General features: G+C 42.9%; 1 protein-coding gene across 3 annotated transcripts in view; it reads right to left on the minus strand.

Moving 5' to 3' along the window:
• Positions 1–3035: 3035 nt before the first annotated feature.
• Positions 3036–27498, minus strand: part of Agbl2 (ATP/GTP binding protein like 2) — a 36663-nt gene continuing 12200 nt past the window's right edge. Inside the window, exons 7-18 of one of the 3 annotated variants that reach the window (XM_028778589.1) lie at positions 27074–27181; positions 22028–22181; positions 18492–19274; positions 17158–17314; positions 15992–16118; positions 14493–14593; positions 12570–12700; positions 10511–10577; positions 9769–9891; positions 9175–9282; positions 6771–6848; positions 3036–3908 (exon numbers count right to left, since the gene is read on the minus strand). In XM_028778589.1, coding sequence (XP_028634422.1) covers positions 3735–3908; positions 6771–6848; positions 9175–9282; positions 9769–9891; positions 10511–10577; positions 12570–12700; positions 14493–14593; positions 15992–16118; positions 17158–17314; positions 18492–19274; positions 22028–22181; positions 27074–27181 — 2111 coding nt within the window. In that variant the 3' untranslated portion in view covers positions 3036–3734. The remainder of the gene's footprint in view (positions 3909–6770; positions 6849–9174; positions 9283–9768; positions 9892–10510; positions 10578–12569; positions 12701–14492; positions 14594–15991; positions 16119–17157; positions 17315–18491; positions 19275–22027; positions 22182–27073; positions 27182–27498) is intronic. The other 2 variants (XM_028778590.1, XM_028778591.1) reach the window with 2 other exon arrangements.

Here is a 27498-nt window from a genome sequence, read left to right on the forward strand (position 1 = left end):
GTTCCAGGACAGCCAGGGCTATACAGAGAAACCCTGTCTCTGTATAGCCCTGGCTGTCCTGGAACTCACTCTGTAGACCAGGCTGGCCTCGAACTCAGAAATCCGCCTGCCTCTGCCTCCCAAGTGCTGGGATTAAAGGCGTGCGCCACCACCGCCCGGCAAGGGAGGGATTTTGTGAGAAAATCAAGGTCTCCCTGGCACACCTGTTCTGTTCAATGATGTGAAGGTCTTTATTGCCTTGGGACTCAACATTGCCCCAGCAAAGAGCTAGCTCCTCATTAAATGCAGTTGCTTTACCTTGGGATTTTATAGACTCTTTAATCATGAGAAATTCATTTTTGGGCAGGCACAGTTGCTCAAGTCTGTAAACTCAGAAGTCCCAAGGTGGAGAGAGGCATGAGGACCAGAAATTCAAGTTTATTCTTGCTACATAGAAGTGAACTCAAGGCCAGCTTAAACTGCATCAGATCTTCTCTCAAGACTCATGCCCTCAAGATGAAATTCCTTTATTCGTCAACTATCTCATCTCCTGTACTCAGTTATAACTTGAGAAAATGAATGAGGGTGTCTTGGACAAAACTTTGTGGCAATATAACTATAGCTAATGATCACGGAAGTCTCTGAGTTGTCAGATATCTCTTCAGAATTCTTTTTTTTTCTGTTTTTTTTTTTTTTTTTTGAGACAGGGTTTCTCTGTATAGGCCAGGCTGTCCTGGAACTCACTCTGTAGACCAGGCTGGCCTCAAACTCAGAAATCCGCCTGCCTCTGCCTCCCAAGTGCTGGGATTAAAGGCGTGCACAACCACCGCCCGGCCCTCTTCAGAATTCTTGCACACATACTCCAATATGGAGTTTGATCTGTAGACTAGGCTGGCTTTGAACTTATGACCTCGGCTTCTAGAGTGCTGGAATTACAGGTATGCACCATGCTCCACTCAAAGTACTGTACCTTGAATGTTGTTCTGGTTAGTTTTTGGTCAAGTTGACACAAGTTACAGTCATCTGTGAAATGAAACTCCAACTGAGTAAATGCCTCCATAAGATTGCTCTGTAAGCAAGCCTATAGGGGCATTTTCTTGATTAACGATTGATGTGGGAGGCCCCAGCCCACTGTGAACAGTGCCACGTAAGAGCAGATGGTATTGGGTTGTATATATTAAAAAAAAAACAATCCTAGAAAACCATGGAGAGCAAGCCAGGAGCAGCATGTCTTCATGGCTTCTGCTTCAGCTCCTGCATCCAAGTTTCTGCTTCAGCTTCTGCCCTGACTTCTTCCATGGTGGACTATGATTGGGACTTATAAACCAAATAAACCCTTTCCTCCCCCAAGTTGCTTTTGGTTATAGTGCTTATCACAGCAAGGAGAAGAAAATTAGAACAAATGCCAAATGGAGAAAAACAAAAAACCACATGACATTTTTGTTCTTAAATAGCTTCTGTATCGATACAGAATTTCTATTCCACCAGCAGAGTTACAGTTCCAATAGCAACAACAACAACAACAACAAAAAAAAAAAAAAAACTTGAGTAATATTGCTTTCAGTCATTGTCTTACATGGTTGCATTTGTTTATAGCATTTCAAGAGCTGTGGTCAGGCCAGATATAGTGGTACATGCTTGTTATCCCAATACTTGGGAGGTGGAGGCCAGAGGCTCAGGAGTCAAAGGTCATCCTTAACTATGTAGTGAGCTTGGGTGCATCCTATATATGATACTTTGTCTCAAAAAAAAAAATGTAGACAGCAAGCAAGAGCTGTGGTCACCTCACCTCTCCAAAACCAGAAAAGGGGCTCGTGAGAAGGCTCACTGATAGTTTAAGGGCCTGGTGACCTGAGTTTGATTTCTAGGAACCACACGGTGGAAGGAGAAGACCAACTCACACAAGTTGTCCTCTAACCTCCACAGGTGCACTGTGAATGTATGTTCTCATACATATGCACACTAAATAAGTAAAAATTTAAAAAAATCAAACAGAAAAGAGTATGCTGTCACCAGATGGTAATAATACTCCCACTGGCCATGTAGCCCCAAGGGAAGGCTGTTTAAGAAGGACTAGAGTTAGGGTCTCCATGTGCATACATTCATGAACATGTATATACACACATGAATATGCACACACAACATACATGCACATGTGAACGCATACATTAACATGTACACACATGCATGGATATGCACACACACATACATACATACATTCTGTCTTAGTTAGGGTTTTACTGCTGTGAACAGACACTATGACCAAGGTAACTCTAATAAGGACAACATTTAATTGGGGCTGGCTTACAGGTTAAGAGGTTCAGTCCATTATCATCAAGGCAGGAACATGGCAGCATCCAGGCAGGCATGGTGCAGGAGCAGCTGAGAGTTCTACATCTTCATCTGAAGGCTGCTAGCAAAATACTGACTTCCAGGCAGCTAGGATGAGGGTCTTAAAGCCCAAGCCCCACAGTGACATACCTATTCCAACAAGGCCATACCTTGTCATAGTGCCACTCCCTGGGCTGAACATATACAAACCATCACATATTCATACATGAATATGTATGCACACATACATGATCATATATATACACACAAATGAAAAACATGCTAGAAAACTTTCACTCTGATGTAAGAAGATAAAAGTAAAGAGAGGAGTTGGCTTACGTGAGCAGAGGAGATCCCTGTCTGTTGAGTCTCACTCAGTATTACACTCACAGCAAATCTTCTATCTCAAGTGATGGAGTTACACATGAACCACCATACCTAGCTTGAAGTAGACCCCCGTCCCTTTTTATGTACAAGGTCTTACTTTGTAAGCCTGGCTGGCCTAGACTTTGGGATGAGGAACAGATTGGCCTTGAACTCATTCATGGTTTCTGCCTCCCAAGTGCTAGCATTCTAGGCCTGAACCACCACACTCATCTGAGTGACTGTTCTTTAATGGGACGCTGACATGTAGCTGGAAGACTGTACTTGGTACTCATGAAGGATCAAGGAAAACAAGTGGCTGGTGTATAACTTAACATTATATAGTAAAACAATCAAGGAGAAGTAACTAGAGAGAAAGAATTTTAATCATTGAGTTAAAAATTTACACAACCTTGTTGAACATAATATAAGCAACATTAAATTCTAAGTAATACATGTAATTGTTTTTTTTTTTCTATGTAGGAATACCTTACCTTGAACAAACCTAATATAACCACAGTCTGACTGGTCAGTCACCATTTGAAAACTTCGACACAAGATTTTTTTCATGTGGCACATTCCCAAAACACATTTAAAACAGCTTGATCTTTTAAAACTGATTTGCATCTAACTTTAGCGAGAACATCTATTAGTTAAAATGAGGTATATATACTATTCTGTCTTTTTATGAGTACAGGCTTTTGATAAAGGCTTTTCTATACATCAAAATAAATCTCATCTAAGAAAACAAAAACTACCAAATTCACCAGGTAACAAGGCATCTAAGGAGAGTGCACAGTGAAAGTCCAGAGTGCAAGTCAGTGTGTGGTGAGTGTACAACACAGTACACCACATTTCCATTTTATTAATAGATTTCCCCCTTATAAAATGTGTGTAACCCACAACCTTTTCAAGAGCGCTGGAGACACAGCTCAATGGTAAAGCACTTGCCTAGTATGCTCAGTGCCCTAGGTCGGTCTCCAGCATTGCATACAAAACAAACCAACAAAACTACCCAAAACCTTTGGAGGAAGCAGCTGTGTGTCACAGCAAAAGCACACCTAGGGGTATGTGTATATATGCAAGGATGGGTACACCACCATGGCAGCATGGTCCTTCCTTGCAGCAGAGTATCTAGTCTTAGACCAGTTTGGCTTCACATCTGGAGCTGGCCCTAGGCTGGAGTTTGTGCTTCTCTTTGGAGAGCATGATGCTGTAAAGCCTGGCTTCTTACTCTGCACAAACAAGATAAAAGAGTTGAATTCACTTTCTGTTGCAATTTCTAAGTTATTGTTAGGCTTGAGGTCGGTCTTACTAAATAGGAGCTAGAAACATTTGCATTTCCTCCCCAAACACCAAAATGATCAACACTACTGTGGGGCAGAGGTCAATCAAGAATTAGTTTATCAGCAAAGTAGAGGACAATGGGCAACAGTTGATCAGGGAAGTGGAAGGACTGTTTTTTACTGTTATGTTGTCTGCCAACATTACACAAAGAAAGGAAAACTTAGTGTGTCAAGATGGCTGCCCCACATTTCCAACCCTGACACCTGACATGCTATGTTAGGTAAACTACATTCCTGTTAGAAAAAGACTCCACAGAAAATTCCAGAAGATGGAGTAATGATAAAGGTCTGCCTGGCATCCATCCTGCTCATTGACACCTTCAGGATTCACTCTCATGCTCCAGGCTACTCGGCAGGTTTTAGTCGTACATATGGTTTTGTTATCTACAGGCTTGGAACAATGTCTGCTGAGTGAGGAATAAGGACAAGCTCAACACTTACCATTCTGCTGCAACTTTCTTTAATGTGACTTTTTTATTTACTAAAGAATAAGATCTTTATAAAATATTTTATAAATATCTATAAAATATTATAGATAAAATATTTTATCTATAATAAAATAAAATAGAAATAAAATGAATGCTTTTACTGTGTGTTTGTACATGCACTAGAAGATGTCAGATTTCCTGGAATGGATGGCTGCAAGCCTTCATGTGGGTGCTGGGAACAGAACTCAAGTCCTCTGGAAGAGCAACAAATGCTCTTAACTGCTGAGCCATCTCTCTACTCCATAATATTTTTTTTTCTTTGTATTGATTTATTTATTTGGTTTTTTGAGACAGGGTCTCTCTACATAGTCCTGGCTGTCCTGGAACTATGTGACCAGGCTGGCCTCAAACTCACAGAGATCCATCTATGTCTGCTTCCTGGGTACTGAGACTAAAGGCTTGTACCCTGCGTTCAGCTTCTATAGTTATTATTTTTGAAACAAGGTTTTTCCATATAGCCTTAGATAGTCTCAAATTCACTGCCTGGCCCCACACTTATGATCCTGCTGCCTTGGCCTTCAGTTTCATTTACACTTCTCTCAGCCTTGCTCACTTTGTACTATTCCACGGTAATCTATATGTCTGTCAAACTTGTTTGTCTTTAGGAGTCTCACACTTACAGGTCCTCTTGAAGACTTGGACAGGAAATGAGAGCCTCCACACAAGAATTAACATGTGCAAAAGACTTGTAAGACATCAGAGACTTCACGTTGAGAGGACTGATCCTTGTATGCCCAATTTACCTCAGCAAATGCAGTGTTTCTCCAGCTTTGTTCTACCCAGACACATGTGAGGAATGTCCTCCTGGCATACCTAGAACCATATAATGCCTAAGCTGCTTTTCTCCTTTTTTGAGACATGGCCTCATTTGTAGAGCTGTTGTAGCCTCCCAAGGGGCTAGAATTATAGGTGCGCCCTACCATATGTAGCTAACCCAGGGCTATTTAGAAGGGAAACTCACTGTGAGTTTCTGTTCCTAAGTCCAAATGGGCCTGAGAGGTAGAAGGACATATATAACTAATTCTATTGTTTTAGAAAAGCAAAAACTCACCACTACCATTTGAACATGGCCCGTTTCCTCTGAATCTCACTGTAGTGGTGTCAGTAGGTAGGACCTTAAGAGCTCACTCAGGAATTTTAATTCTAATAGAGCTGGACTATTTTGTGGGACTGTATTAATTACTGAAAAAAAAAAAAACCTGTTACATAGTGAGGCTGCTATGCCAGGGATGATGGTCTGTGCTCTTAATCCTAGCACTTGGAGCACTTGGGCGGCAGAGGTAGACACCAGCCTGGTCTAGATAGTGAGTTCCCGGACAGCCAGGGCTATGTAGAGAGACCCTGTTTCAAAAACAAAACACAACAAAAAACTAAACAAATACCTTTTGTTTATAAATTACCTAGACCCAGGCATCCTGTTACAGCAACATAAACTATTTACACACTTCTGTCTTTTTTTTTTTTTTTTTTTTTTTGGTTTTTCGAGACAGGATTTCTCTGTATAGCCCTGGCTGTCCTGGAACTCACTCTGTAGACCAGGCTGGCCTCAAACTCAGAAATCCGCCTGCCTCTGCCTCCCAAGTGCTGGGATTAAAGGCGTGTGCCACCACCGCCCGGCCACACTTCTGTCTTGAGTGATCATTGTCAATGCTGGGTACGAGGCATACATACCAACTGTGACATTCTATGTATTAACGTTACATAGCCAGTGTCACTGTTTCAACTGACATACTGCCATGGAGCTATGAAATGATGGCAGCCTGAGAGATATTTGTTGAAATTAAGTTCTCAATACCCAGATTTTAGCTCTGTGTGAGCCTTTCCTAGTCCTGCTCTATCTTGGGAGCTGTGCCCCAGAGTGGCCAGGTGGTTTGGGCCTGAGGGTACAAAGTACCCCAGCCGTTCACCTGGGCAGAACAAACCTGAGAAAGCAACACTGGAAAACAGCACCATTCACCCAAATCACACAATATATACAAAAATTAATTCAGCTGGGTGTGGCGGTTGGTGCACACCTATACTTTTAGCAATTGGGGGCCAGAGGCAGGAAGATGGTCAAAAGTCTATGAGGCCAGTCAGGTCTATAATACAAGTTTCAGGCTAGCAGGGGCTATATGTTGAGAACCTGTTTTAAACAAAACAAAACACACTATAATACACACACACACACACACACACACACACACACACAAAACAAAACAAGAAAAGAAAAAGTAACTAAAATTAACTGTTGGCATGTGGATGCATAAATGAGGGGAAGTACCTGAATTATTTCTTTATTCTTAGGGCTGGTCAGTGGTGGATCCAGGGAGGTGCCTTTCTCTCTTCCACTTAACTGTGTCTAAAATAAATGAATACATCCTCGCTAAGTTCTCCTTGTGAACATTGTGGGTATACTGAATACACATTAGTCCTGTGACTTTTTTCACGCATGTTGACTCATGGGGACAATGCATCACAAAAGGCAAGGCAGAGCACACACAAGTAACAACTCAGAAGAAGAGAATTAGTGTTTATTCAGTGTCCACTATGACGCCTGGTACTTTTTAGTTTCCCACCTAGTGCTAAGCCACCATAGACTGCAGGCGTTAGCACTGCAGTGTTCCTGGTTGATTGGGTAATTCACACAATAGAGAGTTCTCAGGCATGCTTAGGAACACAAGTGTTTTGAATTTCAGGGTTTTTTTCTTCTGATTTTGGAATATGTATCTAAATATAGCAAGACATCTTAGAGATGGGATCTCAGTGTAAACATAAAATTTATTGTTTCATATGTGCACTTGTACATGTGGCCTGAAGGCATTTTGTATATTTGTGTTATGTGTAGTGTATGTGTGTGATAGTATGTTGCTGGCCAGAGAGACATCAGGTGTAGAGTTTCATTCTAAACCTGGAGGTCATCAGTTCACTAGGCTGAGTAGTTGACAAAGACCGGGGTCTCCCTGTCTCTGCTCCTGCACTGGTATTACAGTGTGTACTGCCACGCCTGGCTTTATGTAGTGCCAGGGATCCATGTTCAGGTCCTTGGACTCCCACAGCAAACCCTTTACCCACTGAACCACCTCCCCAGCCATTGCCTGAAGATAATTTTACATAATAAAAAATTATATATGGTGTGTGTGTGTAAGTGGGCAAATGCATCCATGGCACATGTGTGGAGGTCAGAGAACAGCTCTTGGGAATTATTTGTTTCCTTCTACTGTGGACTCTGGAAACCAAATTCAGGTTGCAAGTTTGCACAGCAAACACCTTTATTCCCTAAGTATCTCAGTGACTTTTATATAATGTAATGGAATTTTCCTATCATGGAGTCATGTCTCTCAAAAAGTGTCAGGCTTTAGGGGCTGGAGTGGGGCTGGAATTTGAACAGACTTCAAAGCTTGTGCTCTTGACAGTTATATTAGACATAATAGTTCTCAATGTTGATCTAAGACGGTTGTACTCTGGGGTGATTTCCCTGGATTAGTGCACTTGGAACTCACTGGGCTTCCTGTATTGCTGTAACAACAGAGTAGCATTCTACACAAGGAAGGTTCATTTTCTATCCAGTCTGTTGTGTGTGTGTGTGTGTTACTAGGAATTAAACCCAAGACTTTGAGCATGGCAGGCAAGTACTCTATAACTGACCTAATAATCCTAGTCGTTTTCTCAACATTTTCTTTTTTAAAAGCTTTTTAAAAAATCATGTGTGTGTGTGTGTGCATAAATATCTGTATAAGCATATGTGTGTGTGTGTGTGTGTGTGTGTGTGTGTGTGTGTGTGTATGCCATGTGTATGCAAGTGACACTGGAGACCAGAAGAGGCATTAGATCCTCTTGGGCTGGAGTTATAGATGGTTGTGAGTCACCTGGTTTGGGTGCTAGGAACTGAATTCAGGCCTTCTACAAGAACAGCAAGCTCTTAACTGCTGAGCCGTCTTTCCAGAACCTCTTCCTCCATAGTTTGAGAAGGGTCTTTCTAAGTTACCCAGACTCACCTTGAACTTGGGGTCCTTCTGCTTTAGCCCCTCCAGGGGCTGGCATCACAGGTCTGTGTCACTCAGGCTGAACAAACAATTTTTAAAGCAGCGCTGAGAACTGAACTCAGAGCCTTACACACAACAGGTGAGTTTCCTACCACTGAGCTGTCTATTTACTCTCTGAAGTCCACTTTCCCCCCTTTTTCATACTAGATCTCTTGTAGGACTCATTGGTGCCCTGCTTCTAATTCCCAAGTACTGGGATTACAGGCATGTGGCAACATCCTGTAAGAATCAAGGATTTCAGCTGTAAGTCTCTAAGTACTGACAACTGTCTGGGTGCCCCTTCTCCGTATGTCTTTCTCTGCAGCATCTGAACTCTCTGAGGAAAGGATGGCATCTTGTTCACCTCTGCACACCTCAATGTCCAGTAAAGGACCTGCTGTACAGTAGGGGTGGGCAGAGTCTGTTATGTGCGCATGTGTGAATGGATGCGTGTATGGATAAGTAGAGCAGCCTCTTCTTATGTTCTTGACATAAAATCACAAATCATCAATATTTGATATAAGATTCCAGTTTTTAATCCAAAGCATCCTTTTCCACCTCCGGGTGACATGATGGCCACTGTGCTCTTCACCTAGTGGGGCTGATGTGCTAATTGGAGAAATCAGAGAATCTGTGTGACAAAGAGTCAAGCAAAAATACTACCTCATTGAGCCTCGGCTTTTCACTTCTCCTTTTTGAAGGGCTAGAATTCTCTGGACTTTTCAAAAAAGTAGGCTGCTTTTGCAGAGTAGAAGCAAATCTTGCCCTTCCCTACAAGGATTGAGTGAGAAGTTTTTCAGTTGATCCATCCCTTAGCTACCCAGTCAAACACTCTTGAAAGTGTCCTCTCTTTAGAAAGCAAGAGTCTGGGCAGGGTGGTCATGGTGGGTATGGTAGCTACAAACAAGGTGGAGAGGTGTCCCCCTCCGGACCCTCCTCTCAGCCACCCAGCCACTCTAGCTGAGCCCTGGCTAACATACCCCACCCAACTCTACCTCTTTCTTGCAGGAGCAATTTTAGTCATGTGATGGCCCTGCTGTGCCTGAGTGGAGTATAGGAGAGGACCCATGGGCTGAGGCTGAAATCTGATCAGATACATCCAAGGACCTGAGGAAGTGCTCTGACCTCAAAATAGGAAGTACCCCTGCTTCCCACCACCCCACCCCTTCTAGTGTGGAGTAAACTCTAGCCTTGTCTCCTGCTTCCTCTATGGAACATGAGCGGCAGAAGCAGATGGAGGCAGCAGGGACCGCTTACTGGGGCATTTTCTGTTAACTTTAACTCCCGCATCAAGTAATTCTTCTGGTACTGCTCATTCCGCTGTTTTCTAGTCTGAAGTCTCTTCTTTTTTGGATTCTTTAACACCATCTTCTGATTCAGCTGTTTCAGAAATTACAGAGAAAACTGGTCAAAGGGGCAACAGAGTTACACTTAATCTCACACACAGACTTCAGGTACTAGTCCGCTCGCCCGTGGTAGCCTGTCATGTGGGCCTTGTTTGTTGGTTTGGAGAATGGGCCAATAGCTCAGCCACCTTCTTTCCAGAAGCTGTTCCCTGACTAAACATACCTGAGTTCCATGGATATGGATTAAAGCCCAAATGTGCGTGATTTATGCCACAAGACCAGATGGCCCAGGTCGGGATCACTCTGACCACTGACACGTGTCTACAATAGTCAGCCTGGTGTTATCGTTAAGAAGCTCCAGCAATTAAGCAAGACGCATACAAAGGAAACAGTGAAATACTCTGGGGTATCGTACTGGCTAGAGACCAGCTAGGGAAGTTTTCTGATTTTCTTTTTGACTCATTGGTGACTGAAACCAGGAAGTCACTCATGGTAGGCAAGTGCCTTCCTCCTGAACAGCACCCTGGGACTAGTGCTATATTTCCTGAAGAGTCTAGTGGTTGGAACATTTCCCCAATTATCTAGTATTGTGGTGCTTTACAGGTTTGGTTTTTTAATGTTTTGGGTATGTACAAGAATCAGCACCCTCTCACCTCATCTGCTATGTTCAGTAGACGAACAGGAGGGCCATCTGAGAGGGAGCTGTCCGAGCCACTAGTGCTAGCACCAAAAGGGGAAAACAAAGAGAAAGACAAGGAAAAAACTGGTATTAAAGGAGGCAGAGGCTCTGTACCAAGGAGTTCACAATCAGTATAGCAAAGCAGATGGGCAAAGGTGACCTGGCAGAGGGTGGGAGGGGCCATGGGAAAGCCAGTGTGCAGTCCTAGGCAATGTGATTTCCCTGAGAACAGAGGCTTTTCCTTCTTCATTTCCTTTGAGATGATACTAACTATGTAACACCAGCACTAGGAACACTGAAGCGGGAAGACGGCTGAATTTGAGTTCAACCTGAAATTCTGTTTCAATAAAGAAAAAAACAAGCTGGAAGTGGTGGTATGGACCTCTAAATCCCAGCATGCTAGAGGCAGAGGCAAGTGGGTTTCTTTGAATTGGAGGTTATCCTGGTTTATTTAGTGAGTTCCAGGCTAGTCAGGTATACACTGTGAGACTCTGTCTCAAAAATGCCAAGCAAAAAACAAACACACAAAAAGAGGAAGGAGCCAGGTGGTGGTGGCGCATGCCTTTAATCCCAGCACTTGGGAGGCAGAGGCAGGCGGATTTCTGAGTTCGAGGCCAGCCTGGTCTACAGAGTGAGTTCCAGGACAGCCAGAACTACACAGAGAAACCCTGTCTCGAAAAACCAAAAAAAAAAAAAAAAAAAAGAGGAAGGAAAGGGAGAGAGAGAGAGAGAGAGAGAGAGAGAGAACACAGAGAAAAATTTGAGGAGTCTGGAGAAATGGTTCAGGGATCAAGAGTACTGGTTGCTCTTTCAAGGGACTCAAGTTCAGTTCCTCAGTGCCCAGCTCTTCCCTCCATTTTGCTCCCCCCTCAGTGTGCAATGAGGAGTCCCACCACATCAGAGCAAGAAGGAAGCCCTATCTTCTGTCATCTCATTTCCAATATGCTGTCATCAAAGGCTTCTCCAGTCAAGAAGGAGCCTTCAAGGTTGCTGGACAATAGGCTCTGTAGTCCCTTTTGGAGATAATAGACAACTTTAGCAAATGGATATCAAGGCATTAGTTGTAGCATGTTCTAGAAAATGTCAATCATGTGTATACACACAGAACAATCTCATTACTCCTAGCCTACCTTTTTGTACAATTGTGAGAATGGACAGGTAGAACCCCAGAGAGCCTTGTGCCATCTGACTTTCTGGTAGAGAAGCTGGCAAACTGCTTCTTCTGTTTCTTAGCTAAATAGGTCAGTGTTCCTGTTGACTCAAGTCTAGTGTGGAGAGGGTCTGGCTATCTCTGCCTTTGGTTCTCCTGGGCTCTATGTATCAGTGAGCTGACATACACAGGACACTTTGTTTTACAGGCTACAAATAGAAAGGGGCTAGTGCAGTGGGCTGAGGGATGGAAGGAGTAATGAATTCTCAGACTTCTCAGATTCTAGTTGGACCCACTCTTGGATCCTAAAATCAGACAGGAAATCCACAAAGGTACTGTTAGGGACAAGAACAATGGAGAAGACAAGGAAGAAAGTAGTTTTTATATTTCACTACAGGCTCTTGGAACTCTGAGATTCTGGGTTCTCATAGAGGGGTCTCACCATATAACCCTGGCTGTCCTGTAACTTACTCTCTATATCAGGTTGGCCTTGTACCTACAGAGATATGCCTATATCTCCCTCCAGAGTGCTGGAATTAAAGGCATGTGCTACCACACCTGGCCCAGGTCTCTGGACATGGATGTGCATTTAATTTGCATGGACATGCTTTTAATCCAGCAGAGGTAGACAGACCTCTGTGAGATCCAGGCCAGCCAGGGTGACACAGTAAGACCTTGTCTCAAAATAAATAGAAAGATAGATGATAGATCGATCAATCAATCGGTAGAATAGATAAAAAATAAATAAACAAGAGGATAGGATGTCACATAAATGTAAACCAGGCTTTCCTTAAACTCCCAACCCCCCTGCCTCTGTCTCCCAAGTACAGGGATCAAGGATGTATTACCAATCCCAGATTTTCTTTGAAATGAAGTTTGTTACCTGGATTCAATGTCAGACAAAGGAATGTCACTCCAGTTTCCTTCTAAATCCATATCTTGACCAAAGTTATTCAACTTTTTGTGGATTTCCTGCTGTAAGAGCTCCTTAAGCTCTTGGAGACACTGAGTGTACTGCAGCAGAGAGAAAGGCAGTTTTATAACCCATTCACAAAACAGTGTGCAGTGTATGCTGAAAGGCACTTAGTCTATTGATGGGGTAAGCTGTAATTCCTTCTATGAAGGACATGGCAACAGGTAAGTTACATAGGCTATAAAAGGAAAACTATTTTAAAGCAGATCAAGCACTGCCTCAGCCACTTTTCTCTGGCTATAGCTCATTTTTGCAACTGTTTCATTTATTTTCCTAAGTTGCAGGCAAAGCAGAGTGGTTTGAAAGAAAATGGCCCCCACCGGCTTATAGGGAGTGGTGCTATTTGGAGGTGTGGCCTTGTTGGAGGAAGTGTGGCATTCACTTCCTGCTGCTGTCAGATCAAGATGTAAAATTCTCAGCTTCTTCTCCAGCACCATGTCTGCCTGCATGCTGTTATGCTTCCCACCATAACGATAATGGACTCAACCTGTAAGCCAACACCAATTTAAATGTTTTCCTTTATAAGAGTTGCCTTGGTCCTGGTGTCTCTTCACAGCAATATAACCCTAACTAGGACAGAAGGAACAGTTTCAGTGGCCCATAGCAAGTGCAGTTTGGATACAGGCGTAGGTCAGAAGAAGAGGCCTTGCATTCCATCTCCAGCACCACAGGAGGAACGGGATGTGCTGATTAAACAGCCCTTTTCACTCCTTATCAAGCATTGTGTTCAGGGTAGTGCACGAGGTAGTGTGGTCAAGCCAATGGAACATGAGAGATGAGTTTCTGTGGGCACAATCCCCCTTTTAAACTTAGCAAAGGAGTGAGGAATAGCCATTGGGAGAAGATGGCCAAAGGAAACCTACATGCTTTGAGACAGAGGCAAGCTTGAGCATGTTTGCAGTGGAGGGGAAGGATAAAAGGGTGAGAAAACTGAGGATACAGAAAAGAAAAAGCAACTAGTGAGGTCTAATCTTACTTAGGCAAGCTACTGGAGCATCCGCTAGAGCTGAGGGCAGGATTCGTCTTAGCAAAGGGAGTATGTCATTGTATGTGATTCTTCTGAACTAGAAGAAAAAGAAGTATGCCCAGTACGTCCAGGAGTAAACCTGTAAGTTAGGGGAGAGTGCCAAAGGATGTTCTCTTCTCTCTAGGTGGACTATCAAGGGTTACCATTTGATGACCGATTATGGGGTAGGAGTTCTATTTTCTCTGGTGATAAAAAATATCAAGTTAAAAAATATATATTAAGAGGAAGACAAAGGTCATCTGGGTGGACTCTGGTCCCATGTGAAACAGCAGAGTAGTCGTACAACACTTTTTTTTTTTAATTATTATTTTAAAGATTTATTTATTTACTTGATGTATATAAGTAGCTGACCTCAGATGCACCAGAAGAGGGCAGCAGATTTGATGGACAAATATCTGCACATACACCTGCAGGCCAGAAGAGGGCAGTAGATTTGATAGACAAGTAGCTGCACATACACCTGCGTGCCAGAAGAGGGCAACAGAGCCCATTACAGGTGGTTGTGAGCCACCATGTGGTTGCTGGGAATTGAACTCAGGACCTCTGGAAGAGCAGTTAGTGCTCTTAACCACTGAGCCATCTCTCCAGCCTGGTACAACACTTTTTGTTGTTGTTGTTTTGTTTTGTTTTGTTTTTCGAGACAGAGTTTCTCTGTGTAGCCCTGGCTGTCCTGGAACTCACTTTGTAGACCAGGCTGGCCTGGAACTCAGAAATCTGCCTGCCTCTGCCTCCCAAGTGCTGGGATTAAAGGCATACGCCACCACTGCCTGGCTTCGGTACAACACTTCTTGACACTCCACTTTTACCTTGGTTTGGTCAGGATCACAGAAATCCAGAATAGTGTCACAGACATGATAACCTAGGGACTTCAGGTCTTCAATGGTAAAGTGAGTATCTCTTTTACTACCTGGAAAAAAAAATCAGTATTTCTTATTAAATTTTTTTAAATAAGCTGGGGATGGAAAGATGGCTTAGCAGTTAAGAGCATTTGCTGCTCTTCCTCAGAATCCAGGTTAGGGTCCCTGCACCCACATGGTAACTAAAACTCCAGTTTCAGGGGAGCCAGTGCCCCCTGCTGGAGTCTCCACACTGTACATGCACATGCTATAGGCAAAAGACTAACACATAAATACAAACATAAAATTTTTACATGTAGTTATGTTTCTGTGTACGTAAGTACATGTGCCCAGGGAGACCAGGAACATCGGCTCCTCTGGAGCTGGAGTTCTAGGCAGCTGTGAGCTGCCTGACATCGGTGCTAGGATTGAATCTGGATCCTCTAAAGGAGTGGTGACCGTTCTTAGCCATTGCTATCTGTTCAGCCCTAAATTTTTTATTTTTAAAATATTTATATTTATGAATATGAACTTTTTTCTTGATGTATGTCTCCACCATGAATATTTGGTGACTTCTGAGGTCAGAAGAGGGTGTCAGACTCCTGGAACTGAAGTCACTGATGGTTGTGAGTACACGGGTTCTGGAAACTGAACCCAGATCCTCTTCAAGAACAGTGCTCTTAACAGGTAAGCCATCTTCCCAACTTTCTAAATCTTACTGGCTAAGTGCAAATCTAATTTGTGAACAGCTTTTTGTTTTGTTTTGTTTTGTTTTGTTTTTAGAAAAATACCACTCCTCAAAGGGCTGGAGAGACAGCTCAGCAGCAATAATACTGCTTCCACAGGACCCAAGTTTGGTGCTAGTACCTACACTGGGTCACGCACAACTACCTGCGTTGTAACTCCAGCTCCAGGGGATCTAACACCCTTTTCTGACCCCTGCCCACAACTGTGCATACACACACACATGCACGCACTAAACAGACAGACATATACAATACACATGAATAAAAATAAAAGTAAATTTAAAATACCACCTCTTATTCTAGAATAGTGTATTTCTGAACAGGATAGCTCTCCTAGCTTCAGTTTGGTTCAGAAGAATCTTTGACAATGTAACAGTTCACTATTATAATGGATTATCAAGTTCTTTTAAAATTATTCTGGTCTTACTTTGTGGTGGGTGCTGCCTAGTAAAGCAATATTTGTAGTCTGGTGCTATTAGCATCACTTAGAGGGAGTATGAGCGTCAAAGAAGTTGGACAACTGACCCAGGGCCACAGAACTAATAAACACAGCTGGAAGTCCAAACCTAATCTTCCTGATTCCAGGTCCAGAGCAAACACTACAGTGTGCAGCTCAGTGAAGCACTGTATCCCACATTGGTGTTTAGGGTACCTATGGCCATCGAGGAACTTCTTCTCCGGCTTTCCTGCTGCTGGTTTCCCCTTGCTAGACTCCCCTCTTACCCAGGGTAGACCCGCCAAAGGTAGACTCCATGGTGTAGCTGTTGACGATGCCCATGCGCCACATCACGACTCTTCCCGTTCCTTCTTTGCATTTTTGAACCTTAAAGTTACAGCTGTCGAAAGAGAACTAGAGAGAGACACCATTCTCTGTTAATTATATAAACTAGCAAGTTCGAGATGTCTGAGAGTCATTAATACGGGAGGAAGCAAGAATGATTCTTCAGGAGCTTCTTGTGTGTTATTTCCTAAAGTGTATTCCATCAACACACTGATTTTGAGCAATAACAGTGGTGCTAGCAGGTGAGGAGCTCTGCGGCTGCCTCAGTGGGGCGAAGGCAGGCCTCACAGCACTTACTGTGGACTGTGATCTTCCAAGGCAAAGAAGCAGATGACACCACTACCCAGCCTTACTTGCCTTACTTGCCTCCTATCCCAGAGCATCTTGCCAGATGAAGGTCCCTGGGAATCTGGGAGCGCTGACACACTTTGCCATCAGGTACTAGCCAGCTTTTTAAAGTCTTTTCTTGACATATAGGACCCCAAAATTTTTCAACCCTCCTGCCTCCACCATTTAAATACTGGGATTATATGCATATGTTGCACATGGGCTGTATAATTTATTTTCTGTCACAAACTTTCAGATCTAGGTTTTCCTCCAGATACGATTGTTTCCCCTTTGGTTTTTGAGACAGGGTTTTTCTGTGTAATAACCCTAGCTGTCCCAGAACTCACTCTGTGGCTCAGACTGGTCTCAAACTCAGAGAGATCTGCCTTCTGAGTGCTGTGATTAAAGGCAGTGTGTGACGACTACTCAACCTCTAAATATGATTTTTGATTTATGTTTTTTTTTTTTTTGGTGTTTTTTTTTTTTTTTTTGGTTTTTCGAGACAGGGTTTCTCTGTGTAGCCCTGGCTGTCCTGGAACTCACTCTGTAGACCAGGCTGGCCTCGAACTCAGAAATCCGCCTGCCTCTGCTTCCCAAGTGCTGGGATTACAGGTGTGCACCACCACTGCCCGGCTTGATTTAAGTTTCTTACCCCCATAGTCTCTGACTAGAGCTCTCTCTGTCTTGGTGGTGTTAGTCTTTTCACTGGGAGTCTGATGTCCTCCTTTGGCTTTAATGCCCAACTCAGCTTGTCATCACCCACAGTCTGTAGCACGCTCACCTTGTCTGGTGCATTCTTGCTCAACATTAAAGGAAAGACCCGCTCGTGAAGCCAGTTCTTGCGGTTGTTGCTGTGACAGCCATACAGGAAGATGTTGTTCTTGCGGCTGTGCCCATGGAAATCACAGTACAAGAGAACTTCTCTTTCTTCCAGAAGTCTATTGAGGGACAAGCAAAAGGGTGCAGTGGGCATCCAGACTCATAGGAGATTAAATCACTTGCTTATCTATGGTCACAGACTCAGTCAATAATAAAAGTAATCCTCACGTGTTGACCAAACATGTCCGCCCAACCCGTCTCATAGCTGTTCACACAGGTGTGCTTAGAAACTTTCATTCAGCTCTTATCTGCTAGGTGTTCACTTCCAGTGGAATGGAAACTCTTTCAGGATGGGTGCTATTACCTGAGAGCGTCAAGCTGCTTTCACACAGGCTTGAAAGTGAAGAATAATTTGTTAACTTTCTCTCCATTAGGAGCAATATATCGTGATATTGTGGTATTTGGTTTCTGAGTCAGAAAGCCTGTGTTCAAATGCCTACCCTGTTGCCTAACAGCTCTGAGACCTTGTTCAAGTTATTTAACAGCTTTGGAACTCAGTTTCCTTGTTGCATACAACAGTGGATGTTGACCGTAGTAATCTCCTAGCGGGGCTTATGGGGAGAGTGAGCAGGCAAGGTGTAAAGCACTGATTATAGTATCTGTTCCTTCATACTTAGCTTGGTTATGATTACAGTTTCACAGAAACAGTAAAACTGCACTGACCTTTCCCATCTAAGTGTTTGACTTAAATATAAAACAACTGAGCCCAGCATGGGGGTACAGGTCCTTCCGCCCAGCGGAGGAAGGCAAATCTCTGTAGTTTGAGACCAGTCTGGTCTACAGAGTGAATCCCACACCAGATCTTCCATCAGAAATAAACATGAAATAAATGGCCCAGAGAGATGGCTCGGTTGGTAAAGTGTTCATTATCTAAGCATGAGGATATGAGGATCCATGGAAAAGCTCAACATGGTGAGGATGGGTGGGGGTCTCAGGGGCTTGATAGCCAGCCCAGCCAAAACAGCCTATCTATCATGTGTTAAGCCTTTAATTCTATCCCAGTGTGTGGGGGGGGGAAGGGCAAGTGAAGTGGCTGCCATGTTCATGCATGCTCAGTTTTCTTTAAGAGGTCCAATGTGATTTAAAGGTCTGAAAATGAACCGATGATTGCAAGGACTGTCAAAACCATACAGGATTCCTAAAACAAAAGACGAGACTTTCCTCCTCATGAGGTATGAGTATCTATCTGACACTAATGCTCACAGCATTATAGAGTTATCAGCAAAGAGGTCTCACCTTTTGATCATGTTCTTTGTGTACCAAATGCAAGGGAAGGAATCCTTAAGAACAGTTTTATAATGCCTGTTCAGGTCCCTTCCAGCCAACGAACACCGATAATTCCCCACTATCACGCCATCTGGATTTAACATGGGAATCACCTTGAAGACAAAGATATCCCTGAGGAGCTGGGCATCTGGAGAATTGCTAAGGATGAAGTCCAGAAAGCCGTTCATGATCCAGGAACTGTTACTTTCTCCAGGGTGGACTCGAGCGCTCAACACTACCGCTTTCTTTGCAGCTGCCTCTTGAGGGGTCCTGGATGGATTGGTGATGGTAAGCAGGTAGACAGTATTCCCTGCTAAGCTCCTGCATAAGGCTCGGAGCTTGCAGAACTGAGACTGGATGGGGTTGTTTGCTACTGACAAGAGATAGCATTGCAAGTCTGTGTAAGTGTATGGGTAAAAGTGTGCAAAGAAGCAAGTGTCCTGGTCATGAGGAAACTGAATGGTCCAGGTGAGACAGTATAAGGGCTGCTGCCCATCATCCATGTTGTTCTTATAGTACTTGATTTCATGGCCCTCTCTCCTCCAGCCGATGTTATAGATGGTGGCGTCCAACTGAGAGTACATGAGAGGTTTCATCCCTACTGCGTAAAGACTCTTGGGTTTCAGCAAGTTGACGATCGTGAAGCGATAGGTAACATCTTTTCTGGTGTTCTGAACCCTGAAGTAAAACCACTGCGTGTGCTTGTCAGTATAGAGGTCAGTTCGCAAGGTGAGTTCATACTCATAGATACCTCTGTAACGGAAGAGAAAAAGAAAATCTAAGAACCTTCCGACAACCTCGTTGCCTCTCTCTCAAAGTACGTATGAGAAAGCACTTGTTTTCTCCTTGTAAAAACAGATTGGCCACAACTGCCTGCTACAGCAAACGTTTCTTTTCTAGCTTACACACTTCTCTGAGTCACATAATAAACTAGTGAAACTTCTGGGAGGAAAGTTTATTTGGGACAGAGAAAGAGTCCCAGATCTCACTAGGAGCTGGGTGTGGTAGGACATACCTATAACCCCAGCACTTGGGAGGCCGAGACAGGAGTCTCATAATTTCCAGGGCAGCCTGAACTATACAGTGAATTTGAGACTAACCTGAGTTACTAGGGTTTTTGACATTAGGGAAAATGCATTCCGAAAAGCCAAACAAACATGTTTACAGCTGCATGGGATGCTTGGGGGTTCTGTCAACATGTTGGTAGGTTTGGGAGGTCACTGGCGGTTTCTAGTCACTGCTGTCTGTTTTTCTCAAACACTGAACAGAGCCCTCTCTTGACTGTGCTAGCTATCCATCTTACAGACCAGGTTGCATTTCGAAAACCCTTAAACCTTAGTGTTATCTTCATCTCTGATCATCAATTTGAATATGAGAAGACATCTCTGGAATGTATTCACTTTGCTAGAAAGAAGCAAGATACTGGGGCTGGCAAGATGGCTCAATGGGTAAAGCTGATTGCAACCATGCCTGATGAGTTTAGTCTTCAGAACCCACATGGAGGAGAGAATCCCAGAACTCATGTGGAAGGAGAGAACTGAATCCTGCAAGCTATCCTCTGACCTACACAAAACCACATGTGTACACACATATGCATGCTTGCGTGGTATGACACATGTGTGTCCTTTCCTCTCCAAAAGAGAGATTTTTTTTTTAAAGGAAGAAACTAGGCATGGTGGTGAACAGCTATAACCCTAGCATTTGTAGCCTGAAGCAGAAGGACTGTAAAGTTAAGGCCAATCTCAGAGGCTTAATAAATCCTGTCCCCTCAAATAAAAACAGCAACAACAAAATAGAGATGCAAAATGAATTCCCAAAAGGAAATGTACATGGCAAGAAGAAAAGCTACTCACTTATGTATAACTAAGAAAGCACATACTAAAATCAGAAGTAGATGGAGGAGGTATAGCTCAGTGGTGGGGCTCATGCTTAGGATGTGTCAGGCACTGGGCTCGATTTAAATGTTTCTTCAGATTTATTTATGTGTATGAATGTATGCTTATGCACTGTGTGTGTACCTAGTGTCTGCAAAGATCAGAAGAGGAGGGTCAGATCCCCTGGAAATGGAGCTATGGACATTTGTAAGACACTGTGTGGGTGCTGGGATCTGAACTCAGCTTCTCTGTAAGAGCAACAAGTGCTCATAACTGCTGAGCCATTGCTCCAGCCCCTGGGTTCAGTTGGTTTTTGTTTGTTTTGGGGCAGAGTCTCTTTACATATCCCTGGCTGTACTAGAATACCCTCCGTAGACCAGGCTGGCCTCAAACTCTCAGAGATCCACCTGCCTCAGCCTCCAGAGAACTGGGGTTAAAGGCGTGCACCAATACACCCTGTTCCTGGGTTCAATTTTTTTTTTTTTTGGCTTTTCCGAGACAGGGTTTTTCTGTGTAGCCCTGGGTGTCCTGGAACTCACTCTGTAGACCAGGCTAGCCTTGAACTCTTGAACTCAGAAATCCGCCTGCCTCTGCCTCCCAAGTGCTGGGATTAAAGGCGTGCACCACCACCGCCCGGCATGGGTTCAATTTTTAAACGATGAACCTTCCTCCTTTATCTGGTCAGCATTAGGAAAGAGGCCTTTCCGCATACTGATGAAGGGAACTGAAGTCACAGTGGAAGGTAAGGTGCTGATAACCAGCCAGGCTTAAAGCCTTTGACCTAATAATTTTCTTTTTAGAACTCATCCTGCAAGACCACAAATATTTAAAAACGTTATTCATAAGGGTGTTCAGTCTTTAAGATAATTAAACAAAAATTATTCTAATTGGCCCTCAAAGATAGGGTAAATAAGGTACAAGAGATACACAAAATAAAATTGTATGCATGTTTCACTTAGTGCGAGACAAGGTCTTAGACCATTACCCTGGTTGGTACTGAACTCCTAGGCATAAGCAATCCTCCCCTTTCAGACACCTGAGTAGGTGGAATCACAAAAAGCACAAGCCACTGTGCCAAGCTTTCACAAATAAAAGTAAGGACACACACACACACACATTATACTTATATATGTAATTTCTATATATTATACATATACATTTGGGCATATATGCCAAAGTGTTAATAGTTCTTACATATAGGGCTTTTTATGTTGCATATATTTTTTTTACTAATAAAATGTTAAAATTTTATGTGTCATCTTTATTGTTATATATACAAGGATGTGTGTGCCCCAGCATGTGTATGGAGGACACAGGCCAGCTTCGCGGAGCTGTTTCTCTACTTCCACGTGGGATTGAGGTCAGGCTGTAGACTTGACAGGCAAGTGACTTTACATACTGCCTCATCTTGTTGGCCCACGGACACAACTTTTAAATGCGCTCTTTTTCCTTTTATAAGCAGAAGAAATGACTTAATGTTTTATTCTGGGGGAAAATTAGTCGTAATTATTCAATTCTTTGTCAGTCTCTTAATAGGTTTCCTACCACCTCTCTTTTGCAAACGTTCCAAATTCCTGAACTCGTTCCTAGAGACACTACCCAGCCCCTCAGCCACCACCCTTTGGTACTCACACTCTGACGGCTTTCTGCAGATTCCCACTCTCAAACCTTGATTCAAACAATAGAGTATTGTCTTCCGGCCCTTGCAGTGTAACAGCAAGTTCCTTGATGATTCCTCGTTTGCCTCCTATTCTGGAACTGGTGAAAAAGGTACCTTCTGTAGGCACTACAGAGGAGAAAGATACCATTAGGCTACGTTCCACTCAGAACTCATTCACTCAGCAAGTCTTTACTGAGCCCTATCAACCCTATAAATACTCAACAGATTATTTACTATCCTTACTGGGACCCTTGACCTTATGGATGTTAGATGCTTTTGCATATAGTAATGGGCCTCACTACCAGGCCAGTGTTCTACCGACATCTCTCCAAGCAGAGGCCCTTAATTTTCAACAGTGCCCCATTCTGAAGTCTTTAAGTGGTTTAGAGTACTTCCTTTTGCGGCAGATCTTTGGCACAGCAGAGACTTCACATTTCCATCTAAATCCTGATTTTAAAGGATGTTGATGAAAACTGATACCCTAGCCCAGCTTCCTGGAACCCTGAAGGAGGCTGAAGTCAGAGGACTGCCTGCTGCAGGTTCCAGGCCACACGGCAAAACTATAAAATCAAAAAACACCAAGACCAAAGTAACCTGGAAATCCTAAACGTCTGAGCCTGGATGAAATCACAAACAGTGGTGACCTGGCTGCTTTCTAAAGAAGCCCTCAAAGCATCTGCAATCCTGTTCTACAGAGTAGGACCTATCAGTTCTTTAAAAGATAATGGAAAATAAAGTATATTGTATATAATGTTTTGGCATATTCTTAAAGAATAAGATGAAAATAGAGGTTTGAAAAAATTTGCCATGGGTGAATTTGCCTAGCGGAGAATCAAAATGGCAGTAATCAGAAAAACCTAAGGTGATGGTGAGCACTGTGTCCTCAGAACAGAGCTGTGGAGATGGGCGTTGGGCTTCCAGCGCCCACATGAGCAGGCTCTAAGAGCTTGCAACTCTAAATCCAGGGGGTCCAACAACCTCTTCTGATCTTTTTTTTTTTTTTTTTTTGGTTTTTTGAGACAGGGTTTCTCTGTGTAGCCCTGGCTGTTCTGGAACTCACTCTGTAGACCAGGCTGGCCTCGAACTCAGAAATCCGCCTGCCTCTGCCTCCCAAGTGCTGGGATTAAAGGCATGCGCCACTACTGCCCGGGGAACCTCTTCTGATCTTGGAGAACACTCTATTCACATGCACATATACACACACTTACATGCAGATAGACATAATTAAAGATAAAAATCTTTTAAAAAGAATTCTTGGCTAGGCATGGTGGCACACACCTTTAGTCCCAGCAGAGGCAGAGGCAGGTGGATCTCTGAGTTCGAGGCCAGCCTGGTCTACATACAGAGTGAGTTCCAGGACAGCCAGAGCTACACAGAGAAACCCTGTCTTTAAAAAAAAAAAAGGTTGAATGCTATCCCATTAACTTTTTTTTAAGCATAAAACAAAGCTACAACAAGAACTGAAACTTAAGAAAATTTAGATATGCAGTCAAGATGGTTCATTGGATGGAGATGATTGCACCTGAGTTGTGGTCCCAAGGATCCCATGGTGACAGCGGACTGCCAGCACTACAACTTGTTTTCTAACCTCTACACCTGTGCTGTGGTACACACGCCCTCCCCCACAATAAATAAATGTAATGTTTTCAAAAAGCAAGAAGTTAGGTTATTTATCATCCTTCCTTCCTGATTCTTGGAATAATAAATTGTTTAAAAAATTTTTGTCAGCCGGGGGGTGGTGGCGCACGCCTTTAATCCCAGCACTTGGGAGGCAGAGGCAGGCGGATTTCTGAGTTCCAGGACAGCCTGGTCTACAGAGTGAGTTCCAGGACAGCCAGGGCTACACAGAGAAACTCTGTCTCAAAAAAAACAACAAAAAAACAAACAAACAAAAAAAAAAACCAAAAAAAAATTGTCATGGCTTTGTGGACAATTCAGTGAGGATATTACATCATCTTTTTTTTTTTTTTTAAATTCTTTTGAAACAGTCTCTTTCTATATGTGTGTCACTCTTGCTAGCCTGGAAGTTGCTATATGGACCAGGCTGGTCTCCACTCACAGATATCCTCCTGCCTTTGCCTCTGTCCCTGCTGGCTTCAACGGTGTGTGCTACATCAGGCTGGACCGCTCAGTTTTTCTTTCTTTCTCCTTTCTTTCTTTCTTTCTTTCTTTCTTTCTTTCTTTCTTTCTTTCTTTCTTTCTTTCTTTCTCTCTCTCTCTCTCTCTCTCTTTCTTTTTTCTTTCTTTCTTCCTTCCTTCCTTCTTTCTTTTCTTTTCTTTCTTTTTTCTGTTTTTGAGCCAGGGTCTTATGTGTATAAGCTGGCTTGGACCTCCCTATGTAGCCCAGGATAGCCCATTATATGCTTGAGCCTCTGATTCTCCAAATTCTGTCTCCTTGGTGTTATCCACTCTCTGCTGTTGCAAGTTGAACCCAGAGTTTTGGGACTACCAAGCAAGCACTCCACCATCTTAGCTATATTCCCAACCAGCATCCTCGAGTTTTGCAGTTACTGTTGAAAAGGTACTTTAGATCTTCATAGTTTCAAAGAGATCTTTTTGTTGCACAATATTGTTAGTATTGTGTTCTAAAGACCCTACTTTATCATCTTTCTTTGATATTTTTGTTAACTTGAGAAAAATTTATTTTATTTATTTGTCAATGACTTTGTGATTTAAGCAATTTTAATATTTATTAGACACTATAAGATCTTGACTTTCTTATGAAGATCACAATGGTAATCAATTCTACTATACTTTTATTATATTTATTATATTCATAGACAATATTACATAATATTATTGTATGCATTATATATTTCAGATGTTAAAACTCACTCACCAATTTCCAGGATACTGCTACCAAGTGTGTTGACCATAGAACATTAGCCAAATAGCAATGTTTATAAGAAATCTGATTTTTTTAAATGTATTTTTTACTCGTTTTTATGTGCAGGTCACATATGTGCAAGTGGTCCACTCATGGGAGACCAGAAGAGGGCACCAGATTCCCTGGAGCTGGAGTTACAAGAGGTGGTGAACCAACCAAACACAAGTCCTCTGGAAAAGCAGCAAGTGTTCTTAACTTCTGAGTTATCTCTCTAGCCTCAAGGATAGAGATTAATCATAAAATCGTATGTATGTATGTATGTATGTATGTATGTATGCATGCATGTAGCCTTGGCTGGCTTGGAACTCTCTTTGTAAAATCAGGCTGGGCTTGAACTCACAGAGATCTGCCTCCCAAGTGTTGGGATTAAAAGGGTACAGATCACCAGGTGGTGGTGGCGCACACCTTTAATCCCAGCACTTGGGAGGCAGAGGCAGGTAGATCTCTGAGTTCAAGGCCAGCCTGGTCTACAGAGTGAGTTCCAGGACAGCCAGGGCTACACAGAGAAACCCTGGCTCAAAAAACAAAACAAAACAAACAAAAAAAAAAGGGTACAAACCACTCCAAGCCTCAGGGCACTGATTTTCATAACTGGTCCCTGTTATGATTTCTGCTTTCATATGCAATCTTGTGACTGTAGAGTTTTGATAACACAGCTGGAGAATAAACTATGTTATGCAAATATAACATGTGTATAAAAACTAAGGGATCACGAGAAGAAACAAAGCACAGAGAAGGCAGGAGCAGAAGTAAAACTGAGGTTACAGAAGCCCATGCTAGCTGAAAGCGAGGAGACCACAGAACAGTTTTCATGGAACTGCAGAGGACAACTCAGTAAACCAACGCCATTAATATAGACATTTCATTGTTTTCTTTAATATTTCAAAGTAACATTTAAGGTGGCCTAACTTCTGTAGCATAGTAACATTTGTCAAAGAAGAAAAATGGGCCAGGCATGGGGGCATGCATCAATAATGCCAGCAATTGCATGGTAGAGGCAGGTGGATCTCCTTGAGTTCGAGGCCAGCCTTATTTACAGATCGAGTTCCAGAACAGCCAGGGCTAAACACAGAATCCCTGTTTCAAAAATATACATATACATCCAGGTGTGGTGGCACATGCCTTTAAATTCTAGCACTCAAGAGGCAGAGGCAGGCAGAGACAAACTATGAATTTGAGGTCACTACAGCATGAGTTCCAAGGCAGCCAGGGGTTGTTACATAGCGAAACCCTGTTTCAAAAAACAAAAACAGATAGAGAGGGACAGACAGAGAGACAGAGAGGGGGGAGGGGGAGGGAGAAAATAAAAATAAAAAAGAACTATTGAAAAGCTAGAACGGTAGCCCAGCAGTTAAGAGCATTAGCTGTTCCTCCAGAGGACCTGGATTTAATTCCTGGCACTCACATGGTACCTTATTACAACTATATATATTTCCAGTTTCAGGGGATCTGATGTGCCCTCTTGTGACCTCTATGGTCACTTCACACATGTGGTACAAAGACATTCATGCAGGAAAAACATCCATACACATAGAATGATATTTAAAAGTAATTTAAAAGTAAACTGTTGATGTGATCTCAGAACTTGTCCTCTGACCTCTCTCTAGTGTGCCTTGAAGAGAACCATTTCCTGTACAATATGCCCTCCTTATTCACACACAAATCACTGTAGTAAAAAAAGCAAAGCTATAAAGTCATTTAAGGCTGGCAAGATTGTTCAGTGGGTAAAGGAGCTTGCTGCACAAGCCGGAAGACTTTTTATCGTCCCCTTGGAACCCACATACAGGTGAGAAAACTGACAAGAGCTGTCCTCTGGCCTCCGAGCTTGCATGATGGCAGGTCTGCCCATCACAGAGACACGGGAATCCATTTTTAAAAATTAAAATCATGCCGGGCGGTGGTGGCGCACGCCTTTAATCCCAGCACTTGGGAGGCAGAGGCAGGTGGATTTCTGAGTTCGAGGCCAGCCTGGTCTACAGAGTGAGTTCCAGGACAGCCAGGGCTACACAGAGAAACCCTGTCTCGAAAAACCAAAAAAAAAAAAAAAATTAAAATCACTTTTATTGTGCACACTACGTTTACTGTAACTTTATCATAGTTAGTCACTCACTGTTCAGCGCAATGACGGTACCTGAATCTAGCTGGTACACAACTGTACCTTGCTCTTCTCCCACAATCTCTGGCACCTTTTCATTTCCTGTAGGTTGGTAGAAATATTCTGGTTGAAGTGGAACCCACTCTGAAAGAAGATATTTTCAAAAGTACAGAATAAGAAATGATATATAGGGCACAATAAAAATTAACATAGAATTACAATTACTCAAATGATTAATGTTGTTCAACCCAGCCTACTTCTCATTCCCAGTTTCCAGCTTGCTTATGAACTCAGTGTCATGCTTCTATCCATGACAACTATGGGCAGACGCTGAGCAGACAGCAAGTCAAATGGTAGCATGTGTCTAGCATGCACAGGGTCCTGGGTTTGACCCCAGTCCTTTATACATCTACAGTAAAATCATAAACTTATTTTAAAAATGTGTGTGTATGTGTGTGTTT

The sequence above is a fragment of the Grammomys surdaster genome, unplaced genomic scaffold (genome assembly GCF_004785775.1).
Source record: "Grammomys surdaster isolate TR1022 unplaced genomic scaffold, NIH_TR_1.0 338, whole genome shotgun sequence".
Lineage (NCBI taxonomy): Eukaryota > Metazoa > Chordata > Mammalia > Rodentia > Muridae > Grammomys > Grammomys surdaster.